The 22,919-nt window shown below is 37.3% G+C and overlaps 1 protein-coding gene across 1 annotated transcript in view; it reads right to left on the reverse strand.

The window, feature by feature from the left end:
* Window positions 1–22,919, reverse strand: part of LOC124615903 (HEAT repeat-containing protein 1) — a 276,744-nt gene that overhangs the window by 56,320 nt on the left and 197,505 nt on the right. The window contains exon 19 of the mRNA XM_047144079.1: window positions 8,702–9,013. Coding sequence (XP_047000035.1) covers window positions 8,702–9,013 — 312 coding nt within the window. The remainder of the gene's footprint in view (window positions 1–8,701; window positions 9,014–22,919) is intronic.

Raw genomic sequence — 22,919 nt, forward strand, 5'->3', positions numbered from 1 at the left:
TCAGCTGTAATTGCTCCACATTGGTTTAATATCTTATTAGAGATGTCATCTACTCCCACAGAACATTTATTTTTCAAAAATTTAATAATTTTACTTATTTCACAAGAGGCTGTTAGGTGAAACTTAATCTGACTAAATTTTCTCTTCCATGTACCGCCTGGCTTTTTCTTTTGAACTATTCTCACCAATTTTTTCTCCTACACTTAAGAAATGGTTGTTAAATACATTAGCTACTTGTGTGCTGTTGGTTAGGATGGTTTTATTCTCTTTAATAGTAATATTACCTACTCCAGTGGTTACTTTTCCCGTCTCCTGTCTAACAACATTCCATATTGATTTGATTTTATTGCTGGAGTTGTTAATTTCTTCTCTAACATACATATTTCTTGATTTACTTACATCTTTTCTCAGTGTGTGCAATAGTTTTTATAGTGTGAAACTACTTCTGGATCTTTACTAGTCTTGCTGTCTCATACAGTTTTCTTTTTCTTTCTGAATACACTGTAATACCTGTAGTAATCCAAGGTTTCTCTGAAAAGTATGTGGTGTTACATTTAGTAATTTTCTTTGGGAAACAATGTTCAAAAAGGGATATAAATTTATCAAGAAATATGTTGCATTTATCATTAGCATTTGGCTCATGATATACATCTCCCCAATCAACATTTCTTAAACTTTCTCTGAAGTGCTCTATAGATACTGGATTGAGCAACCTCACACTTTTACTTAATGGTTTCTGAGCTGTACACCCCATTAGGTTTTTAAGTTAATCAGTTGTGCATCATGGTCTAACAATCCATTTACCAGAGGAAAAGCGTGTGTTTGTTTTACATCCTCTTTCTGTACAAATACATTATATATTAGAGTGCTACTGTCTTGAGCTATACGTGTAGGTAAATTGACCACTGATTCTAAGTTATATGTTGTTAATAACACTTCTAGTTCACTTTTCCTATCAGAATTACTTAGAAAGTTTACATTGAAATCACCACAGATTAATAACTTCTTCTTTCTGTCTGACACACAGGATAATAGGGAGTCAAACTCTTTTATGAATAGCTCCCTTTCCCCTAATGGGGACCTGTACACTGTTGCTAATATCAATACTACGTTATCTAGCTGAAGTTCACATGCACAAACCTTAAAGTGCTGATGAACACAGAATTTGCTTACTTCTGCAGTTTTGTATTTATACCCTAATTTTATGAAAATGGCAACTCCTCCTTTATCCATCCTAGATCTACAAGTGTAAGATGTTAAATTACACCCATTTATACTGACCCTATCCATCCCCACAGTTATATGTTGTTCAAACATACAGAGTATATCAATCTCATTCTTATTGTTGAGATCATCTAAACACACTAATAGCTCATCTACTTTCTCTTTTATTCCCCTGACATTCTGATGAAGTAAGTTGATACTGCCCTTAGCTTTGCCCCTATTTACTGTACATGAAGTTTCTTTCATTCTATTTATCTTGATTGTTGTCTGTCTGGACTTTGGCTTTAACCTAAAACACCTGGCTGCCTGGACCTATTACCCACAGGGATCACCCCTTGTGTGACTGTGGCCCCCTTACAGTTTCTGCTAATAGAGAAGCTACCTTATTTTTCCCCTTCATGTTCAGGTGCAGAACATGTGTAGTGTATCTCCACCTACCAATAGCATTAACTGAAACAACACTTATGTGAGATTTTGCCAGTGTCTGGAGCATCCTGTTCAGCTCAGTGTTAACATGCCTTACAGCAGTGTTTACCCAGGGCTGATCATGGCGCTGAAAGACCTCTACAAACCCAACATCTGTGTGCCCAGTTTCTGCTCCTATTTTATCCATGTCACTCCTAATACTGTAGCTTGGATTCATAGCCAGGCTGTTTCCTGCTCCTCCAACTATAATTACCTGATCTTTCTTCTCAAAGTCCCTGCACAGCTGACTAAGTTTTCTGTCACCTGGCTAAAGCTAGCACTTGGTTTCACAAAACTTGTGACCTAGTACCCTGCACCTAATTTCTCCTGAATCTGGAGGCCCACACCCCTCCCACAACTGCTGTCTATAAGCAGCATTCTTCTTTCCTATTCTAGTTTGATCCAGACCTGTCTTTTTTCTTTAAGCTAATGTTCTGCTTCAACCTACTTTCAACTACATCTGGATGAGGCCCTTCCTCCACTTCAGATAGCAAGCCAAACTGATATACTATTTGAATTTCTGGAGTTTTTTCAAGTGTTTCCCTTTTTCACCCTTTGCTTGCTACCTTTTCCCACTCTCTTTTTCCTCCCTTAACCTACACAATTCCAAGTTCACGTCATCTAATTCAGCTTTAAGGGCACAAATTTTTGCCTCCTGTTCAGCGATTTTTCCGTCCTTTCTACACGACCTACACTGTCATAGAAGAGCCTAATTTTCTACCCTTGTCTCCTCGCTACTACATTTACCCCAATGAAACCATAACTTACGGTCTACACAGAATTCCTTCTCTTTCAAATTTCTACGGCAACCACCACATTTGTCACACATGGTTTGATAGACAAACTTAACACAAAAGCAGAGAATAAGTTGGCATAAGATCACAGTAGTTTTGTAACCTGTACTAATCCTTAAATAAACACTAATGTAAACAAACTTTTAAACTTACTTCCGAAAGTTTTAACTACCTAAACTCTGTATGAGTGACACAAATTAATTTGACTTTGAAGCGATGAACTCTCAAAAACGAAAATCTACACTTTCAGGAAATTTACGCCTAAAAAACATAAACAAAACTAGCGACTCCCGGCCTTTACAAAATACTTCCTTTTTGATCAAAATACGGTCAGGGAAGCGAAACTTTCAATAGATAGCCTAGAAAAGAAGTAAATACACTATTCTAAATATTAACTAAATTAGCTCTTATTTCAATATTAATCAAATAACTTAGTGAGAGCTTCGTATACGCGCATCTGCCTAGCTGCAGGACTGTCAACTCACTTTTGAAACTTACATCATTTCTGTACAAACTGAAGCAGCACAGCAGAGTAAGGAAGTGAAGGGTCTCTACGTGAGCCTCTTCACCATTTTGTTTAACATTTCATTTGATGTACCCACCTCTGGCACATCAATTATGGGTGTAAACTGTGAACTACAAAAAAGGGACTGAGCAGCTGAGGGCACCTATAGTGGCTACAAGGTATATTACCTTTATTTCACCTCACATTTTACTAAGATTTTTGGTAATTATCGGAGTGCCATGCACATACTGAATGAAAAGCATGAATGAGAGTATACAAGGTAAATTTCAGTATCTAGATCAATGGGAGTAAAAGTAGTCTGCTACTGTGACAGAATAGCCAACCCTATAAAGCATGTACCAGGTAGCAATGAGGTTTCTGTTCGCCTTGGCTGAAACTCTTATACAGGTTGGCACCACACAATAGGGAGCTCTCGGGGCACTTCCGAAGGAACGGAACGCAGTGGTTACAAAAGAGTTTGCTTGGCTGTGTTCCACGAGACTGAAACGGGCAAAAGTGACAAAGTGTGAGTGTCTCTCTTCATAGTTAATTCATTATCTTATTTTTGTAGATTTCAGCTCCAGTCGAAACTAAAGTCTTGCTCTTGTTGCTCATTGCTTGTTGAGTGATATACAGAATTTTTCTGGTTAATTTCAGAACATTGTAACCAGCTGCACTTGGCCATGCCATTTTTCTGCTCTATCTCTGTTCAAATAAGTGGACTTCTCAGTTCAATCTGATTTAGTTCGTTGGTGATCTCACGAGTATAGTATAATTGAATAAATTTCTGAAACCTTGCTAACTCTTATTTCAGTTAGTAATCTAACTTCCACTTATCTTTGTTGTCTCAGCAAGTGTTCAGTACGGCTCTGAGAGCCTTAAGTTCACAGATTGTGACTCATATTAATGTACCCTGTCCAACTTCATCAGCTATTCTGAATATTATCACTCATTTTAGGCAGAATTTTTATTTGTGGCTACCATGTGTTCACAGATTGTGGGAAACATTACATGTCAAAGTTACTGTCTCGGGGTAAAACTCACAAATTATGAGGGTTGACTGAAAAGTAGTGCCTCCACCTTCGTAACTCTTCAACAGCTGGCAGCATTGGTATGTGGCAGGTACTGGCTGGTCCTGTAGTCTCTTGTCTACAGTTCCAGTTGGCGGGAAGCCTTAGCATTGAATGGTTGTGTTGTTACAGTGTAAAGTATGGAACCCTGTGCAGACGGTCGGTCAATATCATTTAACAATGTGCAGTCATTGAATTCTTGACAGCAGAAGGTGTCACCCCAAAGGAGATTCATCAGAGAATGAAAGCAGTTTATGGTGACTGTTATGAGTACTGTACATCGTTGAGCAAGCAAGTTTAAAGATGTTGAGGCGGGAACACCTGACCTGCTTGACAAACAAAGAGTTGGACATCCTGTGACAGCAACCACTGAGTTTCACAAGCAAAATGTTGACAGACTGATTCAGGATGATCGTCGTATCGCTCAAAGAGAAATTGCAAGCCCAATCGGCATTTCATACAAACGTGTAGGTTATACAGAAACAAGAGTGTCGACTTCTTCCCTGACAGCTTCAGAAAACTTGTTCATCATTGGCATAAATGTATCCAACTGGCTGGTGATTATGTGGAAAAGTGAATATTGGTAGTTAAAGATCCCATTCTAAGGATTATTCCTGCATTTGATTTATTAAAATATTCCCATCCAAATCCAATTAATGAAGGTGGAGGCATTACTTTTCATTCAACCATCGCAGTTTCAGAATTCCAAAAGTTTTAACTACCTAAACTCTGTATGACTGACACAAATTAATTTGACTTTGAAGCAATAACTCTAGTCAAACACAAAAATCTACACTCGTGTGAAATTTACGTCTAAAAAACGTAAACAAGACTAGTGACTGCCGGCCTTCACGAAATACTTCCTTTTTGATCTAAATATGGTCAGGAAATGTGCGTGAAAGTCGCCATTGAAATATTTCTCTAAGCCTTCCATAATTAATGATAAATTGTGCTGGGGTCTCCAAGATGCAGTTGTAAATGTAATTTTGAAACTTACCCCAGAGTGTTATGAAGAATAGCAACCATCACCCATTTATTAGTTGGTTAGCTTATTAGTTTGTTCAGATGTTCTTGAATAAGCATGATACTTTTTACCAGAGCGCATGCTTATGTATTCCCTCACCAACTTCCATTTTATGTCCTACTGATACCCATCGCGCAACAGATAAATATGGCCAAGTTATTTATTTAAGATTTATTCAGCTGTCATAAATGTGCAGATCTGGGAACTCAGTTCATCTCAACATCAAAGGTTTTTCTTTCATGTACATCCACATACTGTCTTCCCACCTTCTATGTTAACACCATGCCGTCCGGCGACACCACAATGGTGTCATGCGCGAAATAGCAGTCGACGGCCGGTGACACCACAGTGGTGTCGTGTGCATAGTATCGCGCAGTGGCCAGTGACAGCACTTTGTTATCTTTTGCATTCTGCTGGGGTTTTGTTTAGTTAACAATAAGTTACACACGTCAACAAGATTTTTAAGAACTTGTGCCCTGTCATCATGGCAGACGAAAGATACAATTACTTACGATGAATGCGCGGACGTCTTATCTGACATTCCGGACAATTTGGTCGATTGGGAAGAAGACATAGGACATAAAAAAAATGAAAGTCAAGCAGAATCGTCATAAGTTAGTGAAATACGCCCAAGAAGAATTCAGCGAATGCTATGGTTGCCAACTGATTCGGATGAATCAGACAAAGAAGACAGTGCACACTGGTCAGACTTTGCTTTACCGAGAACCAATAATAAATAAATTTGAAGGATCTTCGGGTCACAACATATTTCCCAAAGATACAGAGCGTTGAGGATATCACAGAATTATATATTGGGAACGATCTATCTGAATATATTAGCAACGAAACCAACAAGTACTACAGTCAAATTTGCAATAACAGGAAACTAGATTAAAAAAAGAATTAGAAAAAAAAAAGTGAAATTTGTCGATGTTGTGGGACTCAAACTTAGAAAATTGTTTTGGGCTTGCTATTCTTATGGGAACTGTAAAAAAACCAATGTACGATGATTCTTGGTCAAAGAATCCATTGATAGACACAACGATATTTCGCAAAACGATGTCCCGCAACCGATTCAGACAAATATTATCATTTTTACATTTTTCCGACAACAAGAATAAACCGGATAATGCCTATCGGTTTTTAAAAGTGCAATTCGTAATTGACTATTTTTCCAAAAAGTTTCTACAAACGTTTTATCCAAGTCAAAACATCTCAACTGATGAAGGAATGATACTGTGGCGTAGACGGTTAAATTTTAAAGTTTACAATCTGTCAAAGTTATGAAATATGGCATACTCATTCAGATGTTGTGCAATTTGAGTACAGGATACATTTCCTCATTCAAGATATCTTCTAGTGCTAGACAGCCCTTAGCAAAAAAAGTGATGGAACTACTGACACCTTCTTATGGAAAGTGGCATCACCTCTACATGGGTAATTATAATAACGGTGTAGTTACTTGAAAAGAAAATTCGAGTTTATGGAACGATATGCCAAAATAGAGGCTTTCTGGAAAAATTAAAGCACGGAAAAGGCAATGTGTTTGAAGCTTGTCATCAATGAAAAGGTGAAGAACTCGCACAGGTATGGAGAGCTTCGAAAACTAAAACGATATGAATGATCTCTACAATACATAATGCCACTTTGACTGTCACTCAAAGAAAGCGTAGAAAAACAAATTACAAAATATAAAAAAAACTGAAAGTATATTAGACTACAACAAATACGTGAAAGGAGTGGATCGAGCAGCCAATATTTGAGTTATTATCCTATAAACAGAAAAACTGTAAAATGGTCAAAAAAGGTTTGTATGTACCTCTTTAATTGTGCATTATTCAATGCATTCCGTACATGTCAGTATTTCAATACAGAACACAAGAGTCTCTGACTTCACGATTTTTTATTGGAGGTGTCTGATTCGTGGATAAAAGACCATGTACCAGCTTCTGAGCAAAAGTTGGATGTTGCCACAACATCGCGTACGTCTCATCATGATCCCGTTGACAGACTTTCCAGTTACATAAAGCAACACCAACTAATACTTATTTCCGAAACAAATGAATGTAAATGAAGAAACTGCCAAGTATGTTCCACAAACAAAAAAAGAAGCACAACAAACTTAATGTGCAAGTCTTGTGGAGTTGCGTTACATCTTGGAGACTGTTTAGTTGCATATCATAGGAAAGAGAAATACTAAGTACCGAAGACAATGCAAATAAACAAATATATGAAACAAACAAATTTGGTATTTATTTACGAATGTACATCTTCAAAATTTCATGAGAGTAGAGGAACAGGGTTGAGCACTTATGAGAACTAATGATGAGATTAGTAAAACTTAACAATTTATTATCTCCCGATAATATCAAGAATGGCCAGCACCATGCCAAGTAATTCGAATTAGCGCTGCCAGCGCCAAGTGAATCAATTTGTATGTGACGTGCGGACGGCAAAGTGTTAATAGATGCCTCATTTTTATTGGCACCTTTTATCACAAGCACCGATCCGCAACCAGATCTTTCACCAACAGATACCCTTCAGAAGTTAAATCTTTTCTTCTTGAACGCATATATAATGGTCTGCCATATAATAGTTTGGCTCTTGCACTACAGCTTGAACCAACTGAGTTCCAATTCAATGTGACAGACCTGTATCGATAAGGGTATTAAACCCCCTCCCCCAAAAGCCCTTTTGCCTTCTCATTCATATATGGCTACTGCTCTTACCGAGTAATACACCCACTGTACAGGCTATCTGGGTTTATAGCAAGTATTACAAGCACCCTGTCTTACAGTGGAGCATTATCTGTAGCTGTTTCCTGTTGTCATACTGCGATAGTCACATGCACATATACAATTTAAAATGGTTCAGTGTAATTCAGTTGACAAGTAGTACAATAATGATGTGTGTGGTGTATTTATCTAGGGGTCTGAAGATAGTGGAATGTATAACCATAATAATTTACAATTAAATAAAACTAACACACACTGGTTGTGATGGTGGTGCTGCTACACAACATAAGTTGTTTACGTGTCCATAACAGTTAGATAAAGGAAGATAGAGAGAATTATTCCTATGATACTCAGGTTGCCACTGTAAACATTACTGGTGAATTAATAGTACTTTTATTTGATGCCTCTTAAGATTCCTCAACAGTGTGTCCACAGAAGCAATGTGAAGACAAGAAAGTAATTTTTAATCAGGATTCCAACTCAAAAACTTTTTTATTTCTTTATGACTGCTTATAAATCCAACCTGTCTCTTCGTGGCAGTATGTGGCACTTTCTCAGTAGATTACCCTATTCTCCTCACAGTTTTGACAATACTCTGACATAGCTATACGCTGTTATTACAGTTACTTCAGATTTTAATTACTGTTTGAGAATATTTGCCTGTATTTTCACAGCATTAATTACTTTCTACAATTTACCTTCATCACTTTTAAACTGAAATTCTGTAGTGTGCCTCATACTTCGATGAAACAAGATCTTCTACATCCCTCTTAATCCCAAAGCAATACATGCACAAACTTCCCACCTCTGAGCATCACTGTCCAACAAGTGTAATAATAATTCAAATTTTAAAATCAGAGAAAAACATAGTTATAAATTATTACCTTTTTAAATTCATCTGGATGCTCTGCAGCCAGTGCCCTTGCAAATAATTTCACAGAAAACAATGCTGTTTGCTGAATCATTTCCTCTTCCTGCGTAGATTCTTCACCAGACGAAATGCATTTTATTATATTTGTAACTGGTAATAATAATGACAGTAATTCTTCTGGCTTGCAAGTTGAAACAAATTCCACACGATATTGCAACTTTGCATTTAACAGCTCCAGAGCTTTGCGGCGTACTGTCAATAATTCATTCTGTAGGAGCCCCTGGATTACCAACAGGAACATGCCTCGTGGCAGTAATGCATTTACCTAGAATGTGAGTTATTGTAGTAAATACAATTAATAAATCACTGCTAGACACTGAAACAAATATTCATTTATATTAATACTAAACACTTAAAAGTAACTAATAGTACCACAGGTGCTCTTATACAGTTAGTTTTAATAAATTAGTAAGAGCACGGCATTGAAAAAGATGCACTATGTTTCTCAAATTTGTCATTACGCAGTTATTAGTATTTCTAACAAATGCAAATTTTAATTTATTTGTGACTAATAAGTTTGCTCCCTCCTTAAGGTAGCCGTTTAAGTTCCTGAGCATCCGTTTTACACTTTCACGTGGATGAAGTCATTGGTTGCAGCCGTACCAGCATGCTGCACAATTACTTTGATTTCTTCTCCAGCTAAACTACATCTTAAGTCTCAGGACATAATTAAGAATACGTTTCTCCCTAAATACTCTTGAGTAAGTGACATAAGTTTCTGGTAGGCAATCTCTTCCTACGAGCACAAAACTTCTCAAAAATTCTCGTAATAAATGGAAGTGTTTAATTCATGCTTTCTGCAGCCAAACTTCATACGTCATCTGAAGGCATACAAACTGCAGTGTCGAAGATTTTCATGACTTTAATTAAAAAGTTACCTGACTAAATCAGCGTGGTGACTCTTTCTTCACAAGATATCATTGAAATTTACAGATTTCTCTTGGGTTAGATTCCATATTCCCCTGAATCATTTGTTGTTGTATGTAATGGCAAGTTTCACTTAACTAGTCTCTATGGCCATAACTGAAATTTTTTACATTGTCGCATCACTTATTAATGATTATTCCAAGTTCAGCTAGGATTTACTTTTATCTACAATTTTCATGTTTTTGCAGCCTTTGCAAATTCATTCTTTACCATCAGCTGTCACCAACCCATGCTATGTCACACCATCAAGCCATAACCCTAAGTACATGAGAAATCCTCACAGAAACAAGCTTTAAACCATTTCACTGAACATAATATCAACAGATTTTCAAAGTATAGTACATCATGTTTCAAGCCAGATCTTCTTCAGAATCATTGTTAACACATTGCATTTGGCTCATGTAGATTTACGCGGTTCCACGTCCAACTGTTGTCGAAAGATCACGTAAACTTACATTTTTTGTTCTGCGTGCGCTTTCTGAGACCTGTTACTCATGTCAGTAACTACTTCAATTTAACAAAAGGTTATATATGAACTGGGTGATTCAGTGCAGTGAACACCACCATGAACTTATTTTTATCTTTTGTTTAATCACCAACAATAAGTACTGCGAAATAGTCAGTACTATAGCTATTGCCTTGTGTGGTAATCGCAAAAATAGTTGATGGAAAGTGAGATCCTTTCTGAACTGTTTGAGGACGATTGTTCTGACATTCCAAGTGACTCAGCTGATGTCGCTGATAGTGGTAGCACAAATGAAGAAGAAAACAACACGTCTATAATCAACCTAAGTGACATAATTGTCTATGAGTTACATGATGAAGCTTCAGCCAGTAAAAGTTGGCTGTAGGAGGAGGACAAGATCATTATTTTAGAAACATTTAGAGGAATTCCAGGTGTAAAAACCCTTCCCAGTGAGACCAATAGTGTCATAAGCACCATGGAATTACTTCTAGGGGACGAGTGTTAAATCAGATGTCGACACAGTCAAACTTGTTATTATGAACAAAACAAAATCCATTTCAAAAAATTTCCCAAGTCTCCCAAATTTATGAATATCACTGCTTTTGAACTGAAAAATTTTTGCATGATTATCTCAATGGAGGAAATCATACAGAAACCAAAATGTACTGTGATGCACAATACATTTATGAAAGGCGTGGACAGAGCTGATCTTTCGTATTTTGGGATAATGCGAAAAACCAATAAATGAACAAAGAAAGTAGTTTTGTTTCTAATAAATTGTTCTTCGTTTAACGCATACAAGTCTACAGAAATCTAAATCCAGATATACCAAAAAAAAAACATAAAATGCTTCTACAAGAAGTTGCAATGGCCTGGACAAGAGATCAACAAGTTGGCACCGCAACTATGGAGGAAATTGAAGATATCCAACCTACAAAATGAGCACCTGCTAAGGCTCCACTGGTCGATTGTAAAGGAAGAACATACTATTCAGACAATAACGGGAATGGGAAAAAAGAAATATCCATCTCGATCTCAAAGAGTTCGCACATCGCATCGTAAAAGAAATGAAACAAGATACTACTGCCAGGTTTGTGAAGTACCGTTACATAAAGGTATGTGTTTCCAGAGATATCACACCCTTCAAGATTATTAGAACATCATACAAACATGTCTGCCGAGTTTCATCAGCATCAGACACCAGTAAGTGCAGCTATATTCAAATAAGGAAGGCGCGTGTCTTTCAAAAATCCCCATGAACTGCAACAATAACTGTGGTGCAGTAGCCGATATGCAGTGTGTTAACTTGAAGCATGAAATCAAAAGAACATCAGCAAAGTCCTATTTTCACTGCACTTAGGAAAAAAAGAACCAAAGCCTGAATACTCATTGCTGACCTTCATAGAACTGTATTCACATTTTTTTAGAAAACATTTTTCTAGAAAACTGAAAACCCCAACTTTGCACTTGTTCAAATGAGAAATTTATGCCAATTTCTTGTAATATGGATCCACAGCTTCTGTAACTTTTTTTTTTTTTTTTTTTTTTGAACGACATCATATTTGCTTTTATATGTTACTGCTTTTGTTTCACTATTGCAATTTTAGCATCTGTGCCATTTTCAAGCATGAGATTTGAATGGTGCTTCATGTCATGTCATTTTGTTATAGGACTGTATTACTTTTGATTGTAATATAGTCATTGGCTGTTACTAATGACATTCAAAGGTTTGTTATTGACAATCAGCAACAAATTTGTTAATGTTAACAACAGATTTGTTACTGACATGTCAATGCCATTCTGACATGTCAACAACAAATAAGTCAATAACAAATCTACTAATGTCGTTAATAACAACCAATGATTATATTACAATCAAAAGTAATACAGTCCTGAAACTATACATTTTTAACCTATTTAGATGACAAACTATAGCATCAAATCTTGTGCTTGAAAATGGCATAAATGTAGAAATTGAAAAAATGAAATAAAAACAGTAACAGCTAAAAACAAATGTGATGTCATTTAACAAATTTACAGATATATGATAAATTATTATGCACAAATTACAGTCCATCACACCCACAATTGGGCAATGGGAAATGAACCTGGAGCCCAAGAACCCAGAGTCTTTCAGACTCCCCTCAGATTTCCTGGACTTCTTCAATAAATTCAATGTCCATCAGAATTCTATATTTTCCATATCTTGCAGACAATTTACTACTCTGCAAATACTATTGGATTCTCTCTACTGTTTGTTAACATTATTTGGCATTTTTCCTCATTTACGGAAAGCTGCCATTTACTACAAGGGGAACTTCAATCAGTGTTACTTTTAACTTCTATATGCGCTTTCAACAATGATATTTCATGATATAAAATAATTTCAGTGACATCTCTCTGTATAACTGAGGATATGAGTGGTCTTATGAAGATTTCATGAGGTATACAAAACACTATCATTGTTTATTTCACCATTTTTTAGTGTGTATCTTGGTCATAATGTGTCAGAAGTTAGTTAATAACCTCTCTTGACCCCGAATGGAAGGCGCAAAGCCAAAATATCAAAGAGGAGAGTAATAATGCCTCGGATGCATGTCCAAAAAATGATTTAATGTTATATCCTCAGGGAAAATTTGAAGAATAACCACATTTGTTTTTACTGAACACTTATTGTGTAGAAGTTCTTGCATGACAATAAATCTCACTGTTAAGTCAAATAGATTGGGTGATCCTCATGCACTCATATTTTTTATCATCATTCAACATAGTGGTATCCACTCAAATGCCTTCCGAGGATCTGCATAGCTCTTATCACGAAAATAAATTGTTTTTCACATGCTCAATGCTTGTTCTTGGAGTGTATCAACTCTTTTTGAAGATTTTCTACGAATGTCAGTTGATGTAAACACAGAGTATGTTCCAGGAAGCTAAGGTGCACATGTAATATTGTGCCTTTCATTTTCTTCCTTTTGTAAAGGGACAAGGCCCATACCTTCCAGTGACTGTAAAGAATCATGATTTTTTTAAAGGAGATGAGAAGAACTTTGTGGTAGTACTTGTAAAGGAAACATCTTGGCTTCGAGCTTAGGGAAAGCTTGTGAACTCACATTTTGCAAGGTCATGTCCAAGAGTTTTACTATCACTACTTGTATAGAAGTCTAGAGTCTTTCTTTGTACAGTTCCATTCATTCATTTACCGTGTTCCATCAATAAGGAGAACCATCACAGCTAGAATGTTCAACAAGTCCAACCATGCATTCACATAAGCCAAGGATACCGTAGTAATCTGTGTATTGTGTTACATCTACATCTACATAGATACTCTGCAAGCCACAGTACTATGCATGGTGGAGGGCACCCTGTACCACTGCTTGTCATTTCCTTTCCTGATCCACTCACAAACAGAGCGAGGGAAAAACGACTATCTGTACGCCTCTGTATGAGCCCTAATTTCTCATATGTTACCTTCGTGATGCTTGGCACAATGTATGTTGGCAGCAGTAGTTAAAATAAACTAATCACTATATTGCTTAATGTTAATCACACATCTGCCACCACAATTTAATCATGTGAGTTAGTAAGAAAGCTTCTACTTTGAAATAAACTGCTGTCTCCTCTGTTTTACTGTATAGCTAATTGCTATTAGCAGATTAATATTTACTTGACTGTAGTGGCATTTTCTAAAGGAAATATTTTCTTGCTTTAAATATTTAGTCCTATTGGCAGTACATTACTATTTGTCAACAGCTTTATAACAAACATTAGTACTTGTCATGTAGCTAACAGAACTTTCCAATCCTGAATATAGATATTTAGGTAATATGTACAAAGAGAGGCTAATGAGATTGGTATTTAATTTTCTTTTGAAATGGTAGGGATTACAAATTTCTTTCTCTATGTTAGATGGGAGATTGTTGAATATCTTACCACCAGAGTATGTAACTTCACTCTGAATCCAAGACATGGAGGCAGAGCCTACACGAAAACTGCTTTTGTGTCTTGCATTGTGAATGTGTACATCACAGTTCAGGTGAAACTGATTTTTAATATCAGAAACAACAACCATTAAGGATTAAATGTATTTGGAAGTGCGTGTAAGAATTTAAAGATCATTAAAAAGGCTTCGTCAATGTGTAAGGTCATCTACTTTACACAATATACCTATACTGCTTCTGCTTAATAAACACTTTTGGTGGACATCCCCACAATATAATTCCATAAAAATATATGGAATGAAAATGTATCAAATAAGCCAACACTCTAATGTTTGGGTCAACATAACGACAGATGCTTCAAAGGAATTATACAATATGTTTCATTCAGTGTTCGACTATTAATATCTGTTCCTAGTGCTAACTGGTTATTACGACTTGTTTGAAAACACACAATGTGACTCTTTGTCAGATTAAGACTTAAACTGTTGGCTGTGAACTGCTTGTGTCTTCAGCTATCCCCTGCACTGTCTCTACTCAGGCTGAGTTTGGATCCTGGATACACTTGCTTGTGTCATTATCAGAAAACATCACAATTTTGGAAATGCCCTTCAAAGTCAGTGGAGGAACATTTATGTAGGCCAGGAACAAGAATGGACCCAGACTTCATTACATTCTACAGGTTAAGTCCCCCATCCAGCACTTAATTTCATGCCTGAGATATCCCTTTGCATTATGTTATAGAGGTAAGACAGTATCCAAGCAACAGGGATGGCATTAATGCCACAACACTTTAGGTTTTTAAGTAAAATTTTGTGATGCACACAATCAAATGCTTTGATAAGGTCACAGAATTTACCAACAGGATATCTTTTCTTTTTTATCTCTGCTAGTACTTCATTTGTGACATCTTGTATTGCTTTCTCTATTGAGAATCATATACAAAATCCACTCTTTCCAAGTTCCATTTGTTCCAGTTATAAATGTATTTGTATTTAATTAAGTGTCAAGTACGGTTGGTAGCACTTACTACTAAGATAATTATCTCCATGTGCTAATAAATATCTTCATGTATTATGCCCAACTGCTTTTGGAACAGTGAATAACTGAGAATAGAGGTTCAGTGCAAAACAGTTAATCTGCAAGCTACAAATTAATCCGTAAAATATTACATTTAACAATATTCAGTTGAATGAGTCAGTATTCTACCTTACCCACTTTCTCAAACAATTTTGGAAAATCTAGGAGTAATACAGGTCTGTCAAAAAAACACACACACACACAGTGCAGTACAGATCTCCAGTAATTAATGTTTTATATGTAAATGACATACTTAACTATATTAAATTTCACTTTTGCACAAAAAACTATACTTCACTGATAAATTAGAGTCAAATTTAAGACGAACTTTGGCAGTATATGAGCCCACTTATCAGTATGATATTGTGCCCCTCTGGCCTGGAGCCATGTCCTAATTCAGCTGGGAAGTGTGTCATAAGGCCATTGTATCCTTTTCTGAGGCAAGCTTTCCCACAACTGGATTCTGATATCCCATACACAGTTAATGGGACAGAGTTGATATCTGAATTGGTATCAAATGTTCCATCAGGAACAGAATTAAGATCTTGCTGGCAAAGTGCTTACTTCAAATCCACAAAGACAGTTCATAGACACGTGTCATGTTAGGATGAGCATTGTCCTGCTGATAAATGGCATCACAATATCATTGCATGAAAAGCAACACATGATGGTGCACGATATCGACGACATACCATGGTGCCATCTAAGTTCCCTCAGTAGCTACCAGTTCTGAAATCATATGCAAAGTTTCCCCACACCATGATGCCAAGAGTAACACAGCTGTGCCTCTCGAAAATGTTGGAAGAATGGGGACCTCTTACTAGGTCACTGTCATACTAGTCACCAATGGTCATCCCGGGTAGCGGAACAGTAGTTCATCCTGAACACAATGAGACGTCATTTATCAGCAGTCCACAATTCCTGGCCACGGCACCACTCCAAAAGCAACTGCTTATGTCATGATGTTAATGTCAGCCAATCCATGGGACAGTTATTCCATAGCCTAGCAGCTGCAAGTCTTAAAAAATGGAGACCCACAAAGAGGGCCTTTTCAAACTGTGTTATATGCTGATAACACTGTCTCACACAAGTATGGGACATCTCTGTGCCCTTCATAGTGATGATTACACATATGGTGCTGTTCACATTCCACATGTATCAAACCAGGCCTGCTAACAACACTAAAATTGAGGTGTAATATAAAAATCACTTTAGAAAAAGTAATACATTACCCCCCCCCCCCCCCCCTCTAACCAATGACGCATGGTCGTGCCTTTGGTCAAGCATCTTATTCTCTTATTAAGTAAGTGTTTGGCTATGAGCCACACATTGTGCAAGAAATTTTTCGTTTCTTTTGTGCATGTCATGAAAGTGAGAGTGGACATAGCATATCTGCAAGGCAGGGTGAGGGACCTCTGTATCCCTGCACTTGGAGACACCTGCTGCCTGTAGTGGTTATTCCATGATAATGCTCCCACCTACAAGATTTGCTGCAGACCACAGAACCATGCTAGAAGAAAGTGATGGTTGACGAAGAGACATGTTCTCAAGTTACACAGTTAATATAAATAAAGAACGGCAACCACAAAACTTTTACGTAGTCCTCCTCCTTACCACACCTGAACAACTGTAGGCACATTAAATCCCATTCTAGCACCCTTTGAAGCAGGGGTCTGTGCCAGATAATGAGAAGATTAAATTGAGAGAAGGAAATAAGTTTGTTTTAAAACAAAAATAAAGTATCAAAGAAGAAAAGTTTCGATGTAACACAATGTCGTCATTTCTAGCAGTGCAGGTAACAACTTGGATTTGTGACAGTGTATAAACAGTTATTTGTGCTGAAACTAAACAAATTCTACAAACAGTACATTTGTTGGAGAAATTGCTGAATCCCTCCACAGTGACTCCATTAAAGGAGCAAATAATAACACCACTAGTGGGAAGAACACCACCCACAACAGGTTTGAGTAATTAAAGTTCTCTCTCTCTGTTGTTGTTGTTTCCCAAAATTAGAACCTTGTGATTGTGCACTGATTTTGAAAGCGCATGCCAGTAATAAAAAGAGACACTGAGATAACTGCCCTGGTATGGTTGAAGAACTTGAGTAAGAGTATAGATGATGTAAAGCTCAAATATCAATTATCAAAACTTGAATTTCCTGCATTAGCAATTTAGAAACCAGATTTTCTACTAGCATGAGCACTACTGTCGAGACAAATGTGAGTTTAGAAAGCATTTATTAAGGAATCTTGTAGTGCCTCAAGAATTTCGGAGAAAATTCTAGAGACACTCATATTTTCACCCTCTCGAACACACGTTATTTTAGAGATAAGGGTGGTAAAGTAGAACTATGTCTACTGCCCCACAATTGAACATTTGAAGGTTGTTGGAAGAAGAGACTTATTCATTCTCTCACTTACTCCAGTAAAGCACAGAGTTATCGTGTTAAGCTTTTGAGTTAATTATAGACAGTATTTATAGAAAAATGATCATGATAGTTCTTTCGCGAACTCACGAAAAATGATTCCAGTATGTGAAAACTGTACTTGTTCAGTTATTCATGTACTCTCACGTAAGGTCCTAATGTGTGCCTTGCCATAATAATGAACTATTTTTCTGGAATTTACTAGAGGTTATTGCGCCAACTCATTTATATAATTGATTAATTGTGTTTCTCAACCTCGAGAGAAAAGTACGATATATCGAGAAACAAGTGTAATACAGCATTAATCAACGGTATGCTCATATTGAAGTTTATATACATCATCATCCCAATTATGGAAATAAGAAGATATTATTTTTAACCACCAGAACGTGGTGACCAAAGTGAGCAGGACATGAAAAGCAGGAATTTTTTTTTTTTTTAAGAAGATTGAGGTAAGAAAAGGTTGAGAGTTGCCATAGCAACCCATAACAACAAAATGTAGAAATTGGTCAGCAAGATCCGATCATGAAGATTTGGGTGTGGGGAGAGTAATTCTCTCACATGCAGTAACCACCCGACGCAGAAACCAGCCGACGCCGATGCAGTAACCAGTTGACGCCGATGCAGTAACCAGCTGACACTATTGTTGCTGGTTGCCACCTGAGTTCCTGACTTAGCGCCTGCCGATGCCGACGCTGCGACTAACATGTGACACTGCCAGTGCCCGTGTAGTTTACGGGTGCCATTCTTACACCTCACTGATGCAGCCTAAAATCGTATGCCGGGTGAGCTTAAAGTAATAACTATTTCAATGTGAACAAAGGTGGTTATTATTTATAGATGTGATTGTTTTTCTTTAATGCCGACAGGAGCTAGAAGGAAGATGAGTAAGAAACAAGAGCAACAATTAGTAGAACCGGTCACGGCTGCCAGAGCGACTAGGGAAACAGCAGACTAGTCTGAATCAGTAAATTTAATTAAAGCACAAAATGCTTCTTTGAAAGATGAACTGAGTGTGAATTTAAGCCTTAAGTTAGATTCAGTGAATACCCAACTAAATAGTAAATTAGATCCTCAGAGTGAAAGTTTAAGTCTGTTAAGAACAGAATTTGATACTCTGAACAATAAAGTCGAGAATCTGAAAGTAGATTTAAAGAGTGAACTACCCAGTTCTTAAAATACTCATGTTAATCAATTATTTACTGAATTTAACCAAAGACAGGAGGAGCAATTACAGAACTTGACCAATAAACTAGAATTTGACATCAAAGACAAGTGTAGTAGTGCAGAGTCAGAGTTTAATGCAAAATTAGGATCATTTCAAAATGTGTGTAACGTTACATTCAACGCAGTGAAACAAAGGTTATATACTTTAAATGATTCCATTGAACGACAAGACAAACTGTTCCCTATTGTCCAATCGCAAATTGCGGGGGTCAAAACTCATGTAGATGCGGTAGAGAGAGATTTTAAGGAAAAACTAGCAACCTCAGGCACTATAAATATAAGCGGTCTGGAGGAACAAGTAGTGGAATTAGGTCAAAACTCATGTAGATGCAGTAGAGAGAGATTTTAAGGAAAAACTAGCAACCTCAGGCACTATAAATATAAGCGGTCTGGAGGAACAAGAGGTGGAATTAATCAACCGGAAAGTGGCCGAGAGGGTAAACAGATAACGTTCCACCATGTTTAGCATCGGAACTTGTTGACGCTAACAAAGTCGTAGACAATACGTGGAAAGAATTCAAACTTGTCCAGGACGGATTACAACATAAAATAATTTTTCCTAATGTGGTGTTACGTAGTAAAGGGGTGATTGTTTCATTGTGGGGAGACCTTCACATAAAATTTAATGAAAAGTACTGGTATGCACTTGCTTAAGTGAGGTTATCAGATCCATGGGATCTGGGTGGAGTCACATCTGTTCCCCTGGGACCTTAACAATCTGTGTTGATGGATGGAGTGACGACCATCAGATCTCGAGTTGGGTTTGGTGTTACTTCCTGAAACTCGTTTTCCCACACTGGATTCTCTTCAAGTCTTATACTATCCTTTATTCTGTTCTCATCCTATTATACTGTCATAAACTTCAGTACTTGTCTTAACGGGGCGAACAATCAAGCGTTGCAGCACATCACTGATATCTAGGTCATACTCCTCCTTGTGGAGGTAGCTGGAAGTGGTCTTGTCATTACACTTAGTCTTATTTGGTTTACGGGTGCTATAATTCCCTGCTGTATATTCACTGTACTGAACTGGGTTATTACAACGAGTCAAGACTGAAGCATTAGGTAATATATCATAATATATGAACTGGCAGCATGCTCTGCTCTAGTCTCGATGTAAAAGTGATGTGTGTGATATGATACGGGGTGTAATGATATAATACATAATAAGGTATGATATATAATTTCTATTTATGATGATATGACACACAATATGATACGATATATATGATTTCTATTTACAATGATACGATACATAATATATAGAATAATTTATACCTTTTGCAAAATGTGATATGAATAGGGAGGGTTTGTATCGATTTTGAAAGGGAGTGGGTAGTGTAGGAACAGAAGGTTAACACTACACACACACACACACACACACACACACACACACACACACTACATCTTTCACACAATCCTCACAGACAAGTATAACTGATTCTTCACTATTTGCCATTCCGTAGGAGTTGCTAAGATTTTTTCCAGGGACTTCAAAGGTGAAGGTGAGAATGTCCGTTCTGCAGCAGGCGTTCAACATCATACTTCCTCTGGCTTCTCACTCAAGTACCAGTGAAGTGGGGATTCTGGGGAAGGTGGAAGGGAAGGGTTGCCTGGCTTTGGGGCTATCTTCTTTCTTTTCTTTGATCTTAGCAACCATTTCTAATTTTTCCTTTCTTACTTCTCTTTGACTACCAGTCTATCTTTCCCTCTGTCCATATGTACACACTTCTATTGCTTAAGTCCTTCTCAATTTCTGGTGGTTTTCTATAACCTTCAATTCATTTTACAAAAGCCGGCCAAAGAATCAAGCTACACGACTACCCATGCGCATACACACAGTGAAATACAAATTTGCAAACAGGGGGAATACAGTTTAAGGTAATGCAGAACTGCCATGTGTTGGAGGGAGAAATTTGTGCACATAGTGATAGGTAAGCGCACATGGTCATGTGAGTTGACGGTTCCACATTACATAAAGGTATGTACAGAGGAGTATTCATGGCCTGTACAGGGATTTTGATATAGGTAAGAGCTGAGAGTATTTATGGTTATGACAACAATATTACATCATGATAGATGTACATTGGTTACAGAGTATAAGGAGAAACATCTTGTGGTTCATTACGCTACAGTGTATACTTAAATGGTCAGAATTGGTGTAAGTTTAACGTCTATTCTGACGAATTGTAGGATAATGGGAGATAAGCAGTGTGTGTGTGTGTGTGTGTGTGTGTGTGTGTGTGTGTAAAAGTACGGTGTCTATTGGAAAGTTAGGACTGCAAGAGAAATGGAGGACTCAAAAAGGGTTAAAGGAGGTATTGCGAAGCAAGTGTTATGGATAAAGCAGGATATTAATTTTTCCAGGTAGTTTTGAAACTGAAACATGTACATAAATTCGGGCAATGGACAAGGAAGCCCACTCATGAATAATAAGGAGGGCGCACCCAAAGTTGACTGGATGGATAAGGGCAGGTAGGCAGACCTAAGGAAGGCTGACCTATACTGTGCGAGCAGGGGCACCAAACAGGGGATCGACCTGTACCATAGTGTTTGTTTAAAGGGTCGTACCTACCAAAATGGAAGGATGTAGTGCATTCATAGTGTCTACCATTACCATGACAAAAGTCACACAATTTGTAGAGATTATTCTGGCAAGTTTGAATTCTTGTTCCCACTTACAGTGTTATGTTTGTATGAAGATACATGTGTTGAGAAGAACACCTTTATTTACACAGGGTTCCTCCACATTGTAATAAATAGTGAATAAATCCATACTCAGAGAAAGTAGTACGAGAAGTAAGGGCAAATAGCAACATACACTTGGGTAACGAACACTCAGAGTTTACGACTGGAAAGGGAACAGAGAGATCCTTGTCCTTACATAGTTTAAATTAATCCAAAGATACATGATGTATTAAGTAATAAAGTGTTAAAAGGAAAACTGTTATAACCATGAAGTAATGTTATATAAATACAATAATACTGTAAATAATGAACATGTAAAAAATATCATGTGTTCGAGCTAAGGAGGGGGATATGTAGTGCCTCAAGAATTTCGGAGAAAACTCTCTAGACATTCGCATTTTCACCTTCTCGAACACAGATTGTTTTAGAGATAAGGGTGGTAAAGCAGAACTATCTCTACTGCCCCACAATTATGTATGTACAGGAAGGACGTGTATCAGACGGGTGATTGGTGCAGGCAGATAGTCAACGAACCCGCCTGAGAAGTTACAAGTACCATCCATGGAGTAAACGTATCGTACTCTGTGAAATTAAAAAACATTTTTGGTATAAACATTTGAAGGTTGTTGAAAGAAGGGACTTTTATTCATTCTCTCACTAACTGCCGTCAAGTCGGGACTGTTGTCTTGTTAAGCTTGGAGAGATTTATAAATTGTATGTATTGAAAGATGATTGTAATAGGTGTCTGTCGGTATGGAAGGTGTCGATCTTACGAGAAATGTTTAGTGTATGAAAACTGCTGTGTATTATGAAAATACAGTGTTCAAAGCAATCTCGAGTGTATCGAGTTATTTTAAAGTATAGATAATTCCTCCAGAGTAGCATCTATTCTTCAGAGAAGAAGCTGAGCAGAATATCACCGCCTGTTATCCTGAGACAAGATCGGCGAAGCAGCTCCAAGCAAGTTCGACAGCCAAAAGGGGAGTTTGAGTCTTGCACATAAGTACCACACTGCCACCCTTATCTCCAGAAACCACCACAATCTCAACATGAGAAAAACAGAGGTTAATGTTAAGACTGCAGCATCACAAACTGCAATAAATTCATTAGCTGGGTTACAAACATAGGAAACAAACAGTGATACAGGAGGTCAATTAACAATTTCATGGGGTAAATAATGGTGTAAAAGAAACTTAAGGATTTATGAAATAAGATTTTAAAATGGTAAAGCAACCAACCTCAAATGCACAATAGAGGTTAACTGCATTAGAGCAACCCACAGATTCGGATGCAACGATTATTCCCAGCTCCACCTCTGCTAGACTGGAGGATCGAGTAGCTGACTTATGGATCAAAAGATACAGAAGAAAATCGAATCAACTGTCAGTACACCACAGTATGAGAGGCACTATCAGGCAGGTATG

This window comes from Schistocerca americana, chromosome 5, assembly GCF_021461395.2.
Source record: "Schistocerca americana isolate TAMUIC-IGC-003095 chromosome 5, iqSchAmer2.1, whole genome shotgun sequence".
In the NCBI taxonomy this organism is placed as follows: domain Eukaryota; kingdom Metazoa; phylum Arthropoda; class Insecta; order Orthoptera; family Acrididae; genus Schistocerca; species Schistocerca americana.